The sequence below is a fragment of the Panulirus ornatus genome, chromosome 63 (genome assembly GCF_036320965.1).
Source record: "Panulirus ornatus isolate Po-2019 chromosome 63, ASM3632096v1, whole genome shotgun sequence".
Lineage (NCBI taxonomy): Eukaryota > Metazoa > Arthropoda > Malacostraca > Decapoda > Palinuridae > Panulirus > Panulirus ornatus.
Genome location: NC_092286.1, coordinates 13741999 through 13761089, shown reverse-complemented (window position 1 = coordinate 13761089; position 19091 = coordinate 13741999). Strand labels below are relative to the sequence as shown.

At 39.8% G+C, this 19091-nt stretch overlaps 1 protein-coding gene across 5 annotated transcripts in view; it reads left to right on the top strand.

Moving 5' to 3' along the window:
• The window catches only part of atos (atos homolog atossa), a 271964-nt gene that overhangs the window by 223504 nt on the left and 29369 nt on the right, over positions 1-19091 (top strand). For 4 of the 5 annotated variants that reach the window (XR_011712024.1, XM_071656665.1, XM_071656663.1 and 1 more), the window contains 4 exons: positions 8623-8818; positions 11729-11922; positions 12123-12348; positions 15140-15282. Coding sequence is in view for 4 of the 5 variants with exons in the window: in XM_071656665.1 (XP_071512766.1) it covers positions 8627-8818; positions 11729-11922; positions 12123-12348; positions 15140-15282 (755 nt within the window). In the remaining variant the exon portion in view is untranslated. Of the gene's footprint in view, positions 1-8063; positions 8313-8622; positions 8819-11728; positions 11923-12122; positions 12349-15139; positions 15283-19091 lie in introns of those variants that run through there. The other variant, XM_071656664.1, reaches the window with a different exon arrangement.

The following is a 19091-nucleotide window of genomic DNA, read 5'->3' as shown; positions in this document are numbered from 1 at the left end:
ATTTGTGTGTATATATATGTATACGTTGAGATATATAGGTATGTATATTTGCGTGTGTGGACGTGTATGTATATACATGTGTGTGTAGGTGGTTTGGGCCATTCTTTCGTCTGTTTCCTTGCGCTACCTCGCTATATATATTCCTGAGTCCACGGGGAAAATGAAACACGCCATTTGGCGTCCTAGCTACGACTCTTCGTTGTATATCAACTGACTTATATTTCTTGTGTCTCCCCTGATGATGTGATTATTACACGAAAGTGCACTTGGGAACTTATCGTGTTTCATTTTCCCCGTGGACTCATAAGAATATACTTGATCGCGCAAAATTGTGATCCTTTCCAATATATATATGTATATATATATATATATATATATATATATATATATATATATATATATATATATATATATACATATATATATATATATATATATATATATATATATATATATATATATATATATATGTGTGTGTGTGTGTGTGTGGCGGAGAAAGCCACACCTCTTTATGAGCACAAAACTGTTCTCTCTCAGTAACGTTATATGATTTATTGGATTTCGTCACTGGCACATATGTTGGCGTTGAAAGCCTGTAAAATTATCATTGTCATTCAGTTGACAAAAATTCATTAAACAGCAATGTCTGTTTGCGGGACTGAACGCTGAGTGGCACGAGTGTGTGGGCGAGGCTTCATGATAGGCAGGTAGGCAGGAACAGAGAGATACCATTGAGGCCTGTACAGGCTGTGACATTCGACAATTAATGGTAACCAGGCTTTTTTACGGTCGTACTTGAGGTTACCTTTTGTTTGTGAAGTATAAGCCACTCAGGACTTTGATATAACCAGTAGGAGTAGATGTCGCAATGCACTGGTTAAGTTTTTGTTGTCTGGGTGTGGGCCAAGGTGGTAACCGACACCGTGGACGTTGAGTTGGCGGTCGTTCTTCTTTGTGACGCCAGAATTCTTGTTTTGTCGTCACTACGCACTCAGGAAATGATAATGTTACTGCTTTAACGTGTATTGGAGACCGTTAGATTATTCGTGGATAGAGTAGGTTGTATAAGCATGAAGTTAAACATCAGGAAATAACTTTTCAGTAACGACTGCCATCTTCATTGGCACTTTAATAAAAAAAAAAGTTCACCGAGTTATGCTTTATTATCAAAGGCACGTTAAGTAATTTTTCGTTATGTTCCGGTGTTCAACGTGTCATTTTGTGAGTAAGTGGGTTCTGAAAAGTGTGGACGCTCCAGTTTGTGAGGTTTATGAAGTTGAAGCTTGCTACGTGCTTAGAATAATTGTCAGTATAGCTACGAAACGGAAGCGGAGCCTGAAAAGTGTGACCGTAAAAATGAAACAAGGTGGTGGGTAGCGTGCTTCGGCTGGTAGAACTTCCGCTGCAGAACTATAATGGTGTCCGCAGTGGTTGTAATTATCGTGCGCCCCTCGTGTGTTCCAGGGGAGTTGGGTTAGGTCTTAAGAGAAATTGCTTGTAACTTCGTAGGTTTTGAAGACTGTCGATGGTTCGGTTGGTCAGCAGAAAGGTATGGGGCGCTGGTTGTGAGTGAATTATTCTCCTCTGCTGCTTGATATAATGGAAAAGATAATTGACTAAGGAGAAATAATAAAGAACTATGAGATATATTGTGAGCTAAGCGTTCATTCCTTGGGGATTATCTGTGTATGTCAAAGTTGCTCTGTGTGGTTCTCTTGCTATTTTTAACGAAGCGTTAACTCGTTCTCCGTCGAGCGTTTTATTTGCTTCAAAGTAGAATAAATGGAGGGTTACTTCTTATGGTAATGCCCTTCCTTGCCACCGCGGGTCCCGCCCTCATCCTGCACTCCTCTTCCCCCAGTCTTGGGTGCGAGCTAGGCTATGACTCACACCGGCCAGTTGTTACGGTTATAAGCAAGGCCAAGGTGAAGGGCGTGGGAGGGCCGCCCCTTCTTGTTGTTCTTCACTGCCTGTCAATTGTGAGCCATCATCGCCCACATCCAAGCAGAAGCACCAGAAGTCTCCGTTGCCAATATCAGGATTAATCGATGTGACCGTTGTGATTTTCAATCTCATTCTTAACTAGTCATTTCCTGTTTCTGCCGTCGTCGTCATTGCTGTGGTTCAGCTCCCTCGTCAAGTTCGTCGTCGCCTTCTCCACTATCGGAATCAACCCTGTCGTTGATATGACGGTTTCCTCGCGTTGTTTCAGGATGTCGTTCTTGAACATAGAAACGGAGGGGCCAGTTTTCTATCAAGAAGTCATGTTATAACATATTAACGAATTTTGAGGCCAGAAGTTACGAAAGGATTTATGGAATAGATATGCCGAGAAAGATGATAGCTGAAAAATCTTTCAGCATATTCTTCCCCACTTCCTCCATGTCCTCCATGTATGTATGTATACCCTGGTTGGTTAGTTGGTTGATTATATGGGCTAAAGGCTAATCGACTTCCTAGGTTATTAAGACCAAGTTGATTCTAAGATTGTACACGCTTTCACTTCATATATGACCTAAGTACCCTACCTTTGAACCTTATTGTTACAGGCGCATCTTGGTGAAGTGGCAGATCTACAGTGATTTTTATTAAGAGAGTATGGTCTAAATTGTTAAAAATTAAAATAAAAAAAAAAGCCACGGCATGGTGAGGTCAGATGAAGCATTTTATGACGGCGTCACTGGTCGAGGGGCAGTGTAAACAAACAGGAAATCATGTGTGTGGGTGTTGAATAACTGCTGCTTACTTAGCTGTATGCTTGCGTGTTGGGGATAGAGTGATTGCCAGCGAGCTGTGGTGCATAAGGGCGAAGAGTGACTGGTAAGCTAGCTTTATGGTTACTGGGAAAGAAGTTTTACTTATTTGCCTCGTCTTTGTATGTTTACGAAATTAGAATTTTGCGCTTATGTCGTCTCTTTCTTATAGACTATTTTTAGTAGCACATGTATACAAACACACCCTAGATAAAGCCAGTTATCCACATATCTACCAGACCCAAGGGGAGGATAAACAGCTCGTTTTGTCTTTGGGCCGACTGCCGCATCCAAAATTCAAGTTTGGACGGGCCCGTACGTGAATCATGGTCAGCCACGCTAACCACAACACTTCCGAAGCCCATTACTATTTGTCATTATCATTTGTGTATTAAAGGGGGGGGGGAGTTTTACTTTTGTTGCTTTGTCTCTTAACCTTATTAATATATACCATGTATTCATTGTTATGTGTGTACGGACTCGAACCCCAACCCAAGCCAGATGCCCATTTATCAACCATCCCCGAGGGAAGGATGAACACCTGGGTTGGGTGTAGGCCGACTGCCACGCCTGGGAATCGAGCCACTACTAATCCGACCTGGGGCTGGCCCGTGCTGATTCATGGTCAGTGACGCAAACCACTACGCCACAGAAGGTCGTGTGTGTGTGTGTGTGTGTGTGTTTGCACCGTATGAGGGAAGCGCTATCTTAAACTTTATTTGCCCAGAGATTTTGTCATTAGGCAAGGCTTGCGCGTAGCCCTTATCACAGGAAAATGAGTGCTGAATCAAAGTTGTGTATTAAGTGAAAGATGGTGAGAGTGTATGTAAGTGGACAGAAAGCCAGTAACCCACTTGTATGTGAGGGAGAAAGAAAAGACAGCAATCTGGGCCAGGAAGGAGAACTGAACAGCTACTGTGGTGCTGTCCAACTGTGCTGCCGTCCCTAACCTTCCTGATACCTCGGCGGTTGTACCTCACGTCGTGGTTGCTTGCCACCTACTTCCTCTTATGCGTGAAGCGGTACTGATACCGTAGCTGTGTGTGTGTGTGTGTATGTGTGTGTGTGTGTGTGTGTGTGAAAGGGTTAAGAGTTACTACGCTATGGTTTGCATGAAGAGCGACTTTTTGTTTAAATGTGGTGTGAGTAAAAAGTAAATCGTAGCCTAACCTATTTTGTGCGTGGTTCAAGAGTGGCAGACTTGTAATTAGCTAAGTTGTGGCGTGAATGTGAGGATTAAGAGTGACATGCAGCGTAGCTGGAGTATGTGCGAGGGTGAAGAGTGGTGACTGTCATCCTGGCTGCGGTACTCGTGTGGAGTGAAGATTGACGTAACCATAATGATGTTACGTGTGGTATGGGTGGAGTGGAGTGATGAAACGTTTGCGTGTTTTCCGGTTGAAGGTCCGGCCACGAGTTCAGATCCACATAGAGGCCGAGCCAAATTGAGATGAAAAGGGTTAAAGAGAAGAGGAGCTACCACTGTAATGTGAGGTTTCCAAGATAAAAGTCGCAGTGATACCAAGTATGTATATTGTGGAATTATAAATCCATCAGAAGAGATGGGAAAGTTGCGAGGTGGTTAAGAGAGAGGGGTTGAAATTAGGTTTTCGAGTCATTGAATTTAACCCTATTGCATCTACCCCTCTTGTTTATATCCTGTGTAGTTTTGTCGAGACGAGACGCATGTCACGGGAGGGTGGATGGAGTTGATTTGAAGGAAGTGGAAGAATGCCGGGAGGGTTGAAGTAGTATACGAGTGCCTGTGGTTATCATTTGGTGGATAGTAAATGGTTGATGAAAAGAAGGAAGGAACACTGTTGTTGATAGGGAAATAAAGGCTCATTTGTCAACAGTTACATAGATGGGGGGGGGGGGGAGCCTAAAGAGATGAGCTTGGAGATAAATCCCTTATGCCATAATTTGTTAAAAGTTTGTAATATACAAAGGGCAACAACAGGAGATTCTCTCGTCTCTGAGAGATGATGATCAATTATTAGTGATAAAGTAAAGGATATGACCAGTTGGTGGTGTTCTGCGGAAGCCATTGATGATTAGACAGACTGCTAAGATTCAAAAATGTTTAAGGGAATGAGAGTTGGAGGGGGGGGGTCCTCAAATTTTTGGAAATAGTAGGAATCAAAGCACCATGGCAATAGCTGGAAGAGATAGAACGATCACCCTTCTTCAGGGTATATTTTACGGTGTGCTCTTGCATGTTTCCAAGAGGAAGGAAAGGTTTTGGTTTTCAAACAGAAGCGGAACAGACTAGCAGGCACAGTCACAAGTTAAGAAGCACCCTTCCTTCCATACACCGTACCATACCATACCAAGTGGTCCATACGCCTTGAATGTGTCTAGAGAAAAAAGTATTGGTGTGTTGGGTGTAGGACTGGGAGCGAGTCCTGAAGCTTTGCAGGGGTTTGTGTGGGTGGCGAGAGAGTGGTGAAGTGTCTTTGTGTGTGTGTGTGTGTGTGTGTGTCTACGGGTGGAGCCTTAGCCCAACAGTGGCGCAGCTGTGGACCAGCACAGGTTCTGATGTCACCACCCTCAACAGAAACAACCGTCAACAGGACCACGAAAGTCGACTTCTGATACTGTTGTACTGCTGTGAATTTTAAGATGTCATTCATTTGATTATCATTCTAAGAGTGAGGAGAAAACTCTTGAATTATATTTTATAATGGCCGTTTTCCGGAACGAAAAATTTCTTAACGCATAACAGTTTTTAAGTTCCCACAAACTTGGGGTTAAAAGGTTAGCCCACAGGATTGCTTTTTCTGGGGAGTCAGCATTTTTAGTGTATTGATATGAATGCAGATGATTGTATTCTGGTCTTGCATGAATGATTTAGGTGACGGGGGCTGTGTCTTCTAATAATGGCTTTTAGGTGACGAGAACTTCGACTTTTTTAGGGTCTTTCAGGTGACCGGGACCCCTCGTCTTAGATTATATGAGATTTTTAGGTTACGGGGAGTCCATCTTGTAAGATAGGTTGAATAATGGTATGTATTCGATATTTTTGTTTCCGTGTATCATCCTTTAAAAGGCCAAGTCACGATATCGACGCTTGATCGAAACAAGATTCAACTGGTCGAACCGAGGCACTCCTGTCACAGCAGTGTGGCGGTGAAGGCACGTATTGTGCCCAGATTGAATTGAAATTCTTTGAAAGTGGGTTTCGTCTATCTTCTCTGAAGTTGTTGGAGATATCGATAAAGTGGCTGATTGAAAACCTGCTGAAAAAGTTAGATATATATATATATATATATATATATATATATATATATATATATATATATCGACAGAGTATATTGAAAAAGAAAGTGGATTTTTTTTCCCGTGGAACCGCTCGGTAAAAAGTGCGACTAGCGCGACCGGGATACTTTTCCGTAACAGCCTAACACTTACGTAACCTAAACTAGACGTTTATCGAACTCAATTTCTCTATTATTTCGAACCTTCAAGAGATGAGCGAGCAGAATTGAAGGGTGTGTATGAACGCAGAGTTGAGTCCGTCAGCGTACGAGTGCATTGGATTATTAGTTTAGGAGAGGAAATCGTCGAAAAAAGAAACAGTGCAGTGGCAGGGCTCTCTCTCTCTCTTCTCTCTCTCTCTCTCTCTCTCTCTCTCTCTCTCTCTCTCTCTCTCTCTCTCTCTCTCTCTCTCCTTTTTGTGGAGTTGTCAGCAATGATCTTTGTCAATATCGGGAAGCATTTTGATGCATTTTTTCTTAGGTAGTTGAGAATTGGTAACAAATTTGCTCATGGTTTGATTGACAATGATAAACTGCGTTTATTAAGTAACTTCTTTTGTAAGTTCATTGCATCAATTGCTTTCCGAAATCTCAGACACCTTTGAGAACAGTAAGGTAATGATTTGGTAATAGGTGTAGAATTTCGACTCTGAAATAAGTGATGAGTGAGGAGCACGGTAGGAAACTGAAGTCAGAAGTTATGCCTTTCATCGCTTTAGCAAACCTTACTCATATATAGAATATTATTATCGTACCTTATAGAATTTCTGATAATAAAAGAACAGTTTAAAAAAGGCAGAATATAGATGTGAGCAACATGCTTGAAGCACTCGTAGCCAGAATACCTCTTTTAACAGTCTTTACATTAGGAAAGTATGCCTCGCATACTGTTTCGATGAAGACTAGCTCTTCCCTGACTAGCTCTTCCCCGATCACCGAGTTTTCACCGATAAAAGGGGATAAAAATATTTCACGCCAAACATTATTCTAACTAGCGGAACTACAAGGGCTTGAGACAGTCCTTTGTGTAAAGATAATTTAATCGGAAGTTAAGACACCTGGGAGATCACATTTCTTTTTGGTAACTCAAATTGGAGTGAGGATATCGTTCGCTGCATTCTACCAAGCAGCAGTTGGTTCTTTAATAAGTGCAAATAGTAATACGGCAAGGACATTCTTCACTAACTTAAGCAAAACCTAAGCAAACCAAATTTGGCCGAAACTTGATGTTTATGGAATATTGCCCCAGTCGCGCTTTACGGAACACTAAAGCATTTGTTTTAAAGTACCATCTTTTTTTCCTACTTGGCAGGTCACTACATGTGACTTGCCAGCCTTGTAAAACTTCAATGGTGATGTGACCTACCTGATGTGTGGGGAGATTCCATAGAGCAATGTTACTTGCCGAGCAGAAAGACCCGCCGTGCATTGTGATCTGCCGGTTTGTTCCTAATTTTGGACTATTTTTTTTTTTTTATACAGCATTTAACATGATGATATCTCTGTAGGTCCGCTAGGTAGACAGGTTTGGTTGTGCCAACAGATTCAATAGGGTGCTTGGCTTCGGAATGCGTCAAGACTAATTTCCAACAAAACTTTGGCTCTCCTTTTCAACTTTGTATCTGAAAGTCAAGACCATACGTTAGTTAGATCTCAAAAGAAGTTTATTATTAAAAATTACTGCATTGATTTTATTTATATATTTTCCAACCATGGTGAAAGTGTTCAAACATTTTTTTGCCTTCACTGTAATGCTAAAACCCGGTGGCAGGCGTACTGCAATAATTTTATATATATTTTCCAACCTTGGTGAAAGTGTTCAAACATATTTTACCTTCACTGTAATGTTAAAACCCGCAGGCAGGCGTGCTGAGACACCTTCAGAATATTGTATCGTCTCTTCATAAAGCATTTAACCATGAACAGTAAATCTGTTATTAATTGCATTGATGAAATTAATGAGCAACGCAACTTGACAGGGTCGCGCTGTTGAACTGGATTTGTTAAACGTTTTAGGTTTGAAAACCAACATATTCTCCTCAACTGTATTTTTATATCAAGATATTGGGCTTGATACAGCCTCAGAATGACGGGCGGGCATGGTTCGTAGTGGAGGCTTCACTACCGCCGTTCGTTCCACACCCATTCCTATCTACTTTTTTTGATTTTTTGTATACATCTTTAAAGTGCCGTCAGTTAATTGGAGTAATCATTCTGGAAACGCTATGGTTATTATGGCAAAAGGAATGACGGGAAACATTCTTACGAGTCGAGAAGTTTCCGGATTGTTCAGTTGACCGTGGTAAGTCTCTCTGTATTACAGGTACTTTTTGTGGTCCTTTTATGTTTGCCATTGTTATTAGTTTGTAGTATACATATTGCTAATAATATAATGAAGATATATAGCCTGTACGAGTATTAGCTAAAGTGGATATGTCCTTCTTCACTGATTAGTTGAACAAATATGGATGTTTACATATTTTTCTCTAGTAGATCTTCTTACTTTATAGTGCTCTACATTCATACACTCACAAGTTGGGCTGGTTAGTAGATTTATAACCAAATGGAAGACATGTAGGTAAATTTATAACCAAATGGCTTTTGCTCAACAGGGAGATGCGGTCCAGTAGTGTTGAGGAGGTCGGGGGCCATGGCCCTGGGGACCCCTGGGAAGTGTTCACAGCTCTAGCCATCCTGGTGGTGGAGGGCAGGACCCCAGGGGGAGACAGAGGATACCACGCAGGACCTCACTGCCCTCTCCCACACCAACTGCAGCATAAACATTCATGTGATCCTGACGACCATGTGGTAGGTGCCCCCTAACTAAAATGTCTTAATGTAGTTCATCGTGGTTGGTATGTTTTACTCTGTAGCCTAAGTATTCGTGTGATCCTAATGGTCATGTGTAGAGTACGAAGAACATTACTTAAATTTGGTTGGTATTTTCATGTTTTATGTTGCAGCTTAAGTACACATGACCATGTGGCGAGCACCACAAACTTACTCAATGTCTGCTTCACTTTGGTTAGTAATTATATGTTTTATATGCACTATAAAGTCCAGAAGTCTTCCTGGTCCTGTTATCCTTTGTACATAAATCAATTCGGGCATTATTAAGAAAAAAAGTGACTGCATTGCAGATATGATGTTTAAGATTAGAGTAAAAACGTAATGCAGGTTTATAGGTTCGGGTATGAACATTTGTAAAATACGGCTTGAGAATTACATCCTATATATTGTGGATATTTTTTGGGGGAGTGGGAAGGTGATATCGGTACCTTAAAACTCATTAGAAATGGTTACCACTTCATATCGTAAGTAACATAGCAGATATTGGTGTTGTATGAATGAGTGAGGAAATGAAACACACAGTTGCAGGCATAGATCAATCTTATTTTAGTAAATATTGTTTTGTGATTCACATTAGCCTTAACTCAGTTTTATTGTATTTACTAGATTATTGCATTAAACCTAAATTCAATAGGCAGATGGTTACACAGGATTGTCACTGCCTGAAATAACTAGGCTGGTTCATTGTTTCACATATACCTTGGAGTCAATGAGCTAATGCATCCGTGCACAAGATTATCAAAGTTTAATAACAAGCGTTGGTAGCTTAACACAATTAGTGTGCTCTTTGCTCATATCAGAATAGAAAAATGGTTCAGAATAGTACAATATATAGAAAATCCGCATAGTACAATTCAGTATGTGAATTAGGCATTACACATCCGTTTTCTTTGTTTTGTACATTTTATGCAGATAGAATTGACAGGAAATTTAGATCATACATGTAAAATCTTATGAATTCAAAAATATCAGTGTACACAAATGCAGAGAACATCTTATGTACACACGGATACGAATTGCTTCACCTCTATATCCCTTAAACTGTCCAGTAGAGTTCCCCAAGGAACACTTTTTAACTTCATTCTCTTTCTATGTGGCCTGCCTTCACCTCTCAGAAACCACAACATAAAGGTTCTCATATGCAGATGTCTTCACAGTCACACTAAAGCAGCTGGCTCACCCAGAACAGGAAGACTACATCTCCATAAAAGTCTTCAATCACTCCTTTAACCCCAGACAGACAAATGCAACTTATACTGTCCAGTCACATTGAATGGACAATCATTCCCACTTATCAAATCAGGAACAATTCTTGGCATGACATAAGACACACATGACATTTACACTCCACTCCAATAACATCAACGCTATTGCATCTCACAAACTAAATGCTCTCAAAACACTAACTGGCACCAGATTTGGGAAAGAAAAAGAATTCCGTAGCATCCACTTAAACAAATTCATTTGCTCCACTCCAAACTACACTTTACTTGCCTGGTTCTCCACTCTCTTGAAAGCAAATATAACAAAGCTGCAAACCTCACTGAAAAGACCGCTCAGAACAATCGGTGGTTGCTAAGTAACCACAAATACTGTGAAATAAAGATGTTTCCAATACATTCCTACCTCTACATGCTCAGCACTTAATTTTCTGTCACAGCAGTAGACTTTTACCATCCAAATGACGTAACTAACCTCCAACACCCCAATAAAAAGCCTAACCATGCCTCACACTTCAGTAGTCTTTGCTCACAGATACACCAGCAGGCATAACACTGACAAAATACATGCCCACCGGTATTATTCAACAAGCACAAAGCAATCGCTCCCAAAAACATACCCCACCAGACATACTCCCATCAGAGACCACACTTCCCAGACAAACAAGTCACTCTCTCCTGTTTGCAATGTGGACATAACCCATCCCAACATTACTATAATTACCAAGTCAACTCATCTTAAGTCCTTTCATACCCATTATGCAACTACCACAGTGAAGACACTGAACACTTACTGCTCAATTATCCACCATAGATACACACAACATCTTGACACTTTGTGACCAATATCTCTGCTTTGTAGGCTTGGCCTGCTTCCTGATTACTATGGGAGTTTGATAAAAATGGAATAGACTCCTTGGGCAGGAGTAGTTAATATATGTATCATATTGTGTGTCCATGCCCATCCCTATCTGATTTATTTTGTAGAAACGTAAAGGAAATGGAGAAAGGATATAGGAAGGTAGAATCCATCCACTTGGATCATGTTCATGTAATTCTCTCATGAAATAGTTTTAATAAGAATTGTGATCACCTTATGGAGGTCTGGGAAGATAGTCTAGTTTACCTTTCTAGTCATTCTAGTCTTTCAGTTTTTCTTTGTAGTACCCTGGCTGTTTGATTTGTGAGTTTGATTTTTTGTCATTATCTTGTATTGATTGGTAAAGAGGTAATAATGCTTTGTTCATTGATTCAGAGATACCTTGTATGAAAGAAAAGTTTGATTGAGGGTTTATTACATGATGGTATTGAGTCGCTGCCTGGGGGTACGATGAAAAGATAGATATAATCCATGTGAAAGCTTTAACAAAAAGGACAGAAGACAAACTCTTTTGTTTTTTCTTTCTTTCTTTCATACTATTTGCCATTTCCCGCGATAGCGAGGTAGCGTTAAGAACAGAGGACTGGGTCTTTGAGGGAATATCCTCACCTGGCCCTCTTCTCTGATCCTTCTTTTGGAAAAAAAACAAATTACTATCTCTAATTTCCCCTATAGTTTTGAATTATAGCTTTCAAACTTTGCTTTTTACCCTTTTGATAATGAAAATATTTCAGACTTCAGCATGCTTACAATGCCCGTATTTTGTAGTGTATGCAAGCTGGTGCGTTGGTGCGTCAGTTGCGGGTGATGTGGGGTGTTGGTGTTGGTGTAAGCCTGGAGGTTTTGGTTGCTCCTGAGTGCCAACATGGAGCAGCACTTGCCACTACTCTTGACACTACTACCGCTCCCTCTCAAAACCTACGGTTGATTGAACAATGGAATTTTACCATCTATGATCGCAGGTATTGTACACAAAATTCAGTGTAACTTTTATTTGTAAAATATGTGTGTGAAAACATCAGAAGTTTATAGCTATAAAGATGATAATCTTAAATGCCAGTTTCATAAGATGATGAGTGATCTTGCTGTTAAGCATTATTTCTCCAAGATATTTTATAGGATGAGGATCAAGAAAATTAATTGATTTATAAACTTTTTACAGATTACCTGAGGCAACAGCAACTGGTTGGTCACTGATTGCAGCTGTGCGCTCCTTCCTGCACTTCTCACAACTCTCAGCATGGCTGAGTGTGTCCAGAGGTCGCCGGCCACCCAATGTGTTGTATCGTCTCACTGTGTCATCTCCTGTTTTTTGTTCTAAATTCACAGAGGAGGCAGAAGAGCATGTCTTTCCTGTTGCCTACATGGGACAGGACACCTCTATTAAAGTAGGTATCCCTACACTCTCTCTCTGATCTCTTTCTGCCCTTTCTACCACCTGTCTTCTTTCTTGTCCTCTCCATTTTTGTTTCTATCAGTAAAAGGTCTTTGAGATTTATGGCTTAAAGCTTGTATGCATATGTCTGTGGTGAGATTCCCTGTGTCAGAAACGAAGATCATCACAAGAAAGCACGACTTAGTTCTCAGTCTCAGTTGATGATTATAAGCTTTTATTGACTTTTATTATTCGACACAGTCTGCAGGATGTGTGTGTGGTAGGTTCTCCCATCATGGCAGAAAATTAGGAAAATGTAGTGTATTAGAATGAAAGTATTATGAGCCATCAGTATATGCCTCTAGTAAGGGAAACTCGTGAGAGTTTATTAGATGATGTGGGAAGATTAATGATGTATGTTCATGATTAGTTCATAGTTGGCTTTTTGTACCCCATATGTAGTTGACCTTAGAGGGTAGGAGCTTTTGCAATGGAAGTAGTGCATATGTGAGAGTATGCAGCAGAATGAGGGAATGGTATGAAAAAGATATAGGAGTATGTCAGGGTTATGTGATATCATCATGGTTATTTATTTATTCTTTTTATGAATGGGGCAGTATTTGAGCCTAGAGCAAGTAGGATTATATTGGAGCACCTCTTATTCATGGATAGATATTTACTGCATGCAGATGATACAAAAACCAGAGGAAGAGCTTGAGAGATTGATGATCTCATTCAGTGATATGTGAAGGAGGATGCTGGAAGTGACTACGAATAAGTAAAACTCTAGTTTTGTGACAGGAATGGGAGATAACATTATAACATCAAAAGCTGCATGTTGAAGAACTGAAAGGTATAGGTGATACTAACTGTTTAAGGGTAAGATTCTTTAAGGATGGCTTTGGTGAAGCATAAGAGATGAAGGGGCATTGACATTCTAAGAAGTTTGCTTGAAGGTATATTTACCCCAACCCAGATGTATGGATGTGAAAACCAAGTGTATGTAGGTCATGATTGATAAAACAGTATGAGCAGTATAGTTGGCATACTTGTGTAGAACAGTTTCTTGTGATTAGGAAGATGAAATTAAGAAAAAAATGTAATGCAGATGCATAGTGTGAATGAATAGAAAGCTGCATTGATAAATATTCTAGGTTGGTATGACCTGTAGAATGTATGGCAGATGAAAAGTTTAAGATATCATATAGTGTTATAAGGAACAGGAAGGAGAGGTAGTATACTGCAGAAGAAATGGATAGATGCAGTGAAATAATTTATTATGGCTAGGGATATTTCATTTGAAGATGGGAGGGGAATAGTTTTGGATCAGATGTATTAGAAGCTATTTGTGTTTAGAAGGGATGTGATCTCACTTGATGAATGAACATAGTGTACAGAAAGATAAAGTAAGAAGCACTTTTATAAGTGTGGGTTGAGGATGTCTTTGAATGATTTAAGAGGCTATATATGTCTACTCCATCCCATGGCATTAGGGTTGGCATCAATGAGAAATAGATTTATTTCTTAAATTTTAGGGAGCATTATTGGCTGGCACAAAGAAATATTTATTCATATGGAAAGATAGAGTTTTTGATAGGGTACTTGGGATATCTTGTTATGGTCCACTTGTCTTCCTGTATAGAATTGTTGCAAATTATCTGTGAGGACAGAAATGTACTTTCCCGTTGAATTTTATTGATGCAGTCCAAAGGTTTCTTCTTTATATGAATACCAGATCATGATGATGATATGTTGTTCTAAACTATGGTTTTTGGTGTTTGACACCTGAAGGTGCTGCAGTCAGTCAGCAAGTAAAGCATTGAGGAAATTTTCCTTTTGCTATTTGAAGTGAGGTGTGGGAATATAATGCATGATAGAGATTGAATATTATATCCTTGATATGTATTATAGTCAACCCTTGAAAGTGATTGGATGTACTGTACTTTTTTTTTCATACATGTTTGCCATTTCCCACATTAGTAATGTAACACCAAGTACAGATGAAGAAAATGCCATGTTCACTTGCATCCAACCTCTAGCAGTCATGTGTCATATGCAGACAACATAGCCCCTATTCACAACCAAGCTTCACATAGTTTCTCTTCGCTATTTCTTATGCTTTGGTTCAGTCTAGTGAAAGCATGTTACCTAATGTATACCACATCACTCCAGTTCACTCTGTCTCATTCACACCTTTCACCCTCCTATATGTTTAGGCCTTGAAAACTCAAAATCTCTTTCGCTAAATCCTTCCATCTCCATTTCATTGTTATTCTTCTTGTCCCTTCCAGTTCGGACTCGTGTGTCCTCTCTTTCAACTTCTCCTCATTCATTCTCTGCATTTGTCTTTACCAATTCAGCACAACCTCCAACTGTCTCAACTGTACTCTACTTATCTTCACTCCTCTCTTATCTTTATCATTACTTACTTAGTCAACCTTTCTAACACCACATATTGTCTTCAAACATTTCATTTCCAACACATTCATCTTTTTGTGTACATTCTCATCTGTAGCCCAAGCTTCACATCCATACATTACTGTCGGGACTATGATACATGTACCTTCAAACATATCCAAAATTGCCCTACCAAATAGTGACTTTCTTTCCACATGTTCCTCAGTGCTCCCAGAACCTTCACCCCCTAACCCACAGTATGACTTTCCTCAGCTTCCATGTTTCCATTTGCTGCCATGTCCACTCCCTCCCATTCAAACTCACATCAGCCAATTTGTCTATTTCTACTGCTAAGGCATGACAGTATTTATTACGTACATGAAAAAAATTATAGAGTTTTGTTCTAGGTTGCAGTGCGTTCACTTCCTCGCAGTGATAAGGTCCCAATAGTGGTGTGTCGTGAATCCCATGATGAGGAACAGGAAGTTGATATTCTGTCAGAAAGTTGTGCCCCCACTTGCTCTCAAAATAATAAGATGGAGATAGGCAGGTGAGTGATAATCTTGAGTATCTGTTAATTTCATAATGCTTAGATATCACTAGCTCAGTTGCCCAGGAAAAATTTTACTTTTCACAAAGAGTTTAATAACTGTGTTTGGTTATGAGAAATTTTGTGGACAAGATGATTTTGAAAGCTTTTACATGTTTGTGAATAATAAAGTTTTTATATTATTTTTATTCATAGAAATATGTATTTAGTTCACTCATAAGATTTTTCCTGCATTCAGACGTTGGCACAACATGCATATTAATCATTAGTTAACAAAGTTGCCAAATATATGTGATTTGGAGTATTGTAAATATAGTTACTGCTATTTAGAGCAAATTTTACTATGTATTATCTTCCTAAGCGTAGCTAACTAGTGTAGTACAGTTTGGGATTAGGAGAGTAAATGGATTAAAGAAGGAAGATGTGAGAAGGATATTCAGTGTAAAAAAGAATTATCAGAAGGATGCATAGGTGAAATCCTTGTAAGATTATACAGTCATGTAGGGCATATGGCAGATAATGCAGTGGTAAAGATTTGTTGTAGTGTCTTTGAAAGGATAAAAAGAGATAGCCCACAAGAGAGGTGAAAATAAGCCAAGTGAAATGTTTAGGGCTAGATGTATTCGAGGCAAGAATGCTAGGGAATTATTTTTGATAATTTACAACAGAATATTTATGTATCTAAGCATGACAATGTGAATGGAAACATTATTATCAGTTGATGAATCATCTGAAGTGTCTTTAGTGTGAATGTTAGAAATGCACATAGTAATGTAGCTCTGACTCTAGGTTAGATATTTAAAACAGAGGTCTCTTTTATGAATAATCAGTTCCAGGGTACACACAGTTTAACAATAATGGGAAGTAAAGTACATTGTAGTGACTTGCTCTTAGTTATGACTAACCTTAATCTTGTGCTGAAAAATCTTTTAGATGATACTGACTCCATTTTTGTGAAGATAAAAGATGTTTCATAGAAAATGTCAGGTAAGTTTATAGGCCAGTACTCTCACACATCAATCTTTATCACTGGTTTGCAAAATATTTTAACATGCCAGCATCTAGATGAAGAGAATTCCTATACAGTGCTCCAGGCTTTAGACCTTCCTAAAATTGATTGAAAGCGTCTTAATACAGTTTCATTGATAAAGTTACACATGATATGAACATACTGCTCTTATTTGTGGCTATGTGGTCAATGTGAGAGTCATGAAAAAAAATACCAAATCTTAGACTTGCAAATTTTCATAATCATATTGCTTTTGACAGACAAAGCTGAAATAATATCATTCTAGACAATGATATAAACATAACTTGGAAGAGATTCAGGAAACCATATAGGTAAATGCATAACAAATGGCCATTTTCCAGAACTAAGCTGAAATGGTGGAACAGTGTAGAAAATTTGTTGTTTGCTGATGACATAGCACTGGTGACATGTTTGAGTGAGAAACTGAAGAAGTTGGGGACTGAGTTTGGAAGTGTGTGTGAAAGGATGAAGTTCAGAGTAAATGCAAAGAAACACAAGGGTATTACATTTATCAAGGTAGAGGGACAGGTTAGATGGAGTGTGAGTTTGAATGGAGAGAAATTGGAGGAAGTCAACCAATTTATACATCTGGAAATGGACCTAGTAGCAAATGGGACTGTGGAAAGGGAAGTGAGTCAAAGGTGGATGAGGGGGGTGAATGTTTGCAGTGCATTGAAGAATGTGTGGAATGAGAGGTTGTGATCTGGAAGGGTAAAAATGGGTTTGTTTGAAGGTATAGTAGTTCCAGCAATGTTATATGGGTGTGAGGCATGGGTTATAGATGAGGATGTGGTGAGGAGGGTGGATGTGTTGGAAATTAAATGTTTGAGGACAATATGGAGTTTGTAGTGGTTTAATTGAGTAAGAAAAGAAAGGGTGAGAGTTTAGAAAAGTGTGTAAAAGGAGAAAGTTGAGAGTAAATATGAACAAGAGCAAGGTTATTAGGTTCAGTAGGGTTGAGGAATAAGTTAATTGGGACGTAAGTTTGAATGTAGAAAAATTAGAGGAAGTGAAGTGTTTTACATATCTGGGAGTGGACTTGGCATAGAATGAAAACATGGAAGCGGAAGTGAGCACAGGATGGGGGTCTGGGAGCAATGAAGAATGTGTAGAAGGAGAGAACATTATCTCAGAGAGCAAAAATGTGTATGTTTGAAGGAATAATAGTTCCAAAAATGTTATATGTTTGTGAGGCATGGGCTGTAGATAGGGTTGTACAGAGGAGGGTGGATGTGTTGGAAATGAAATGTTTGAGGACTATGTGGTGTGAGGTGGTTTGATTCGAGTAAGTAATGAAAGGGTAAGAGAGATGTATGGAAATGAAAAGAGTGTGGTTGAGAGAGCAGAAGAGGATGAGTTTTTATGGTTTGGACATATGGAGAGAATGAGTGAGGAAAGATTGACAAAGAGGATATATATGCCAGAGGTGAAGGGAACAAGAAGCAGGAGACCAAATTGGAGTTGGAAGGATGGAGTGAAAAAGATTTTAAGCATACAGGAGGATGAGAGGTGTGCAAGGGATAGAGTGAATTGGAACGATTTGGTATACTGGGGTCAATGTGCTGTCACTGGATTGAACCAGGGCACGTGAAGCATATCGGGTAAACTATGGAAAGGTCTGTGGGGCCTGGATGTGGATAGGGAGCTGTGGTTTTGGTGCATTACACATGATTGCTAGAGACTGAGTGTGAACGAATGCGGCCTTTTTGTTCATTTTCCTGGCAATACCTCGCTGAATCGGGGGTAGCAACACTTATTTTTTGTGTGGTGGGATAGCGACAGGAATGGATGAAAGCAAGTGTGAATATGTACATATGTATATGTATGTATGTATGTATATGATGACTGAGTTTGGTAAAGTGTGTGAAAGAAGAAAGTTAAGAGTAAATGTGAATAAGAGCAAGGTAATTAGGTACAGTAGGGTTGAGGGTCAAGTCAATTGGGAGGTAAGATTGAATGGAGAAAAACTGGAGGAAGTAAAGTGTTTTAGATATCTGGGAGTGGATCTGGCAGCGGATGGAACCATGGAAGCGGAAGTGGATCATAGGGTGGGGGAGGGGGCGAAAATCCTGGGAGCCTTGAAGAATATGTGGAAGTCGAGAACATTATCTCGGAAAGCAAAAATGGGTATATTTGAAGGAATAGTGGTTCCAACAATGTTGTATGGTTGCGAGGCGTGGGCTATGGATAGAGTTGTGCGCAGGAGGGTGGATGTGCTGGAAATGAGATGTTTGAGGACAATCTGTGGTGTGAGGTGGTTTGATCGAATAAGTAACGTAGGGGTAAGAGAGATGTGTGGAAATAAAAAGAGCGTGGTTGAGACAGCAGAAGAGGGTGTTTTGAAATGGTTTGGGCACATGGAGAGAATGAGTGAGGAAAGATTGACCAAGAGGATATATGTGTCGGAGGTGGAGGGAACGAGGAGAAGTGGGAGACCAAATTTTAGGTGGAAAGATGGAGTGAAAAAGATTTTGTGTGATCGGGGCCTGAACATGCAGGAGGGTGAAAGGAGGGCAAGGAATAGAGTGAATTGGATCGATGTGGTATACCGGGGTTGACGTGCTGTCAGTGGATTGAATCAGGGCATGTGAAGCGTCTGGGGTAAACCATGGAAAGCTGTGTAGGTATGTATATTTGCGTGTGTGGACGTATGTATATACATGTGTATGGGGTGGGTTGGGCCATTTCTTTTGTCTGTTTCCTTGCACTACCTCGCAAACGCGGGAGACAGCGGCAAAAAAAAAAAAAATATGTTGATATATATATCCCTGGGGACAGG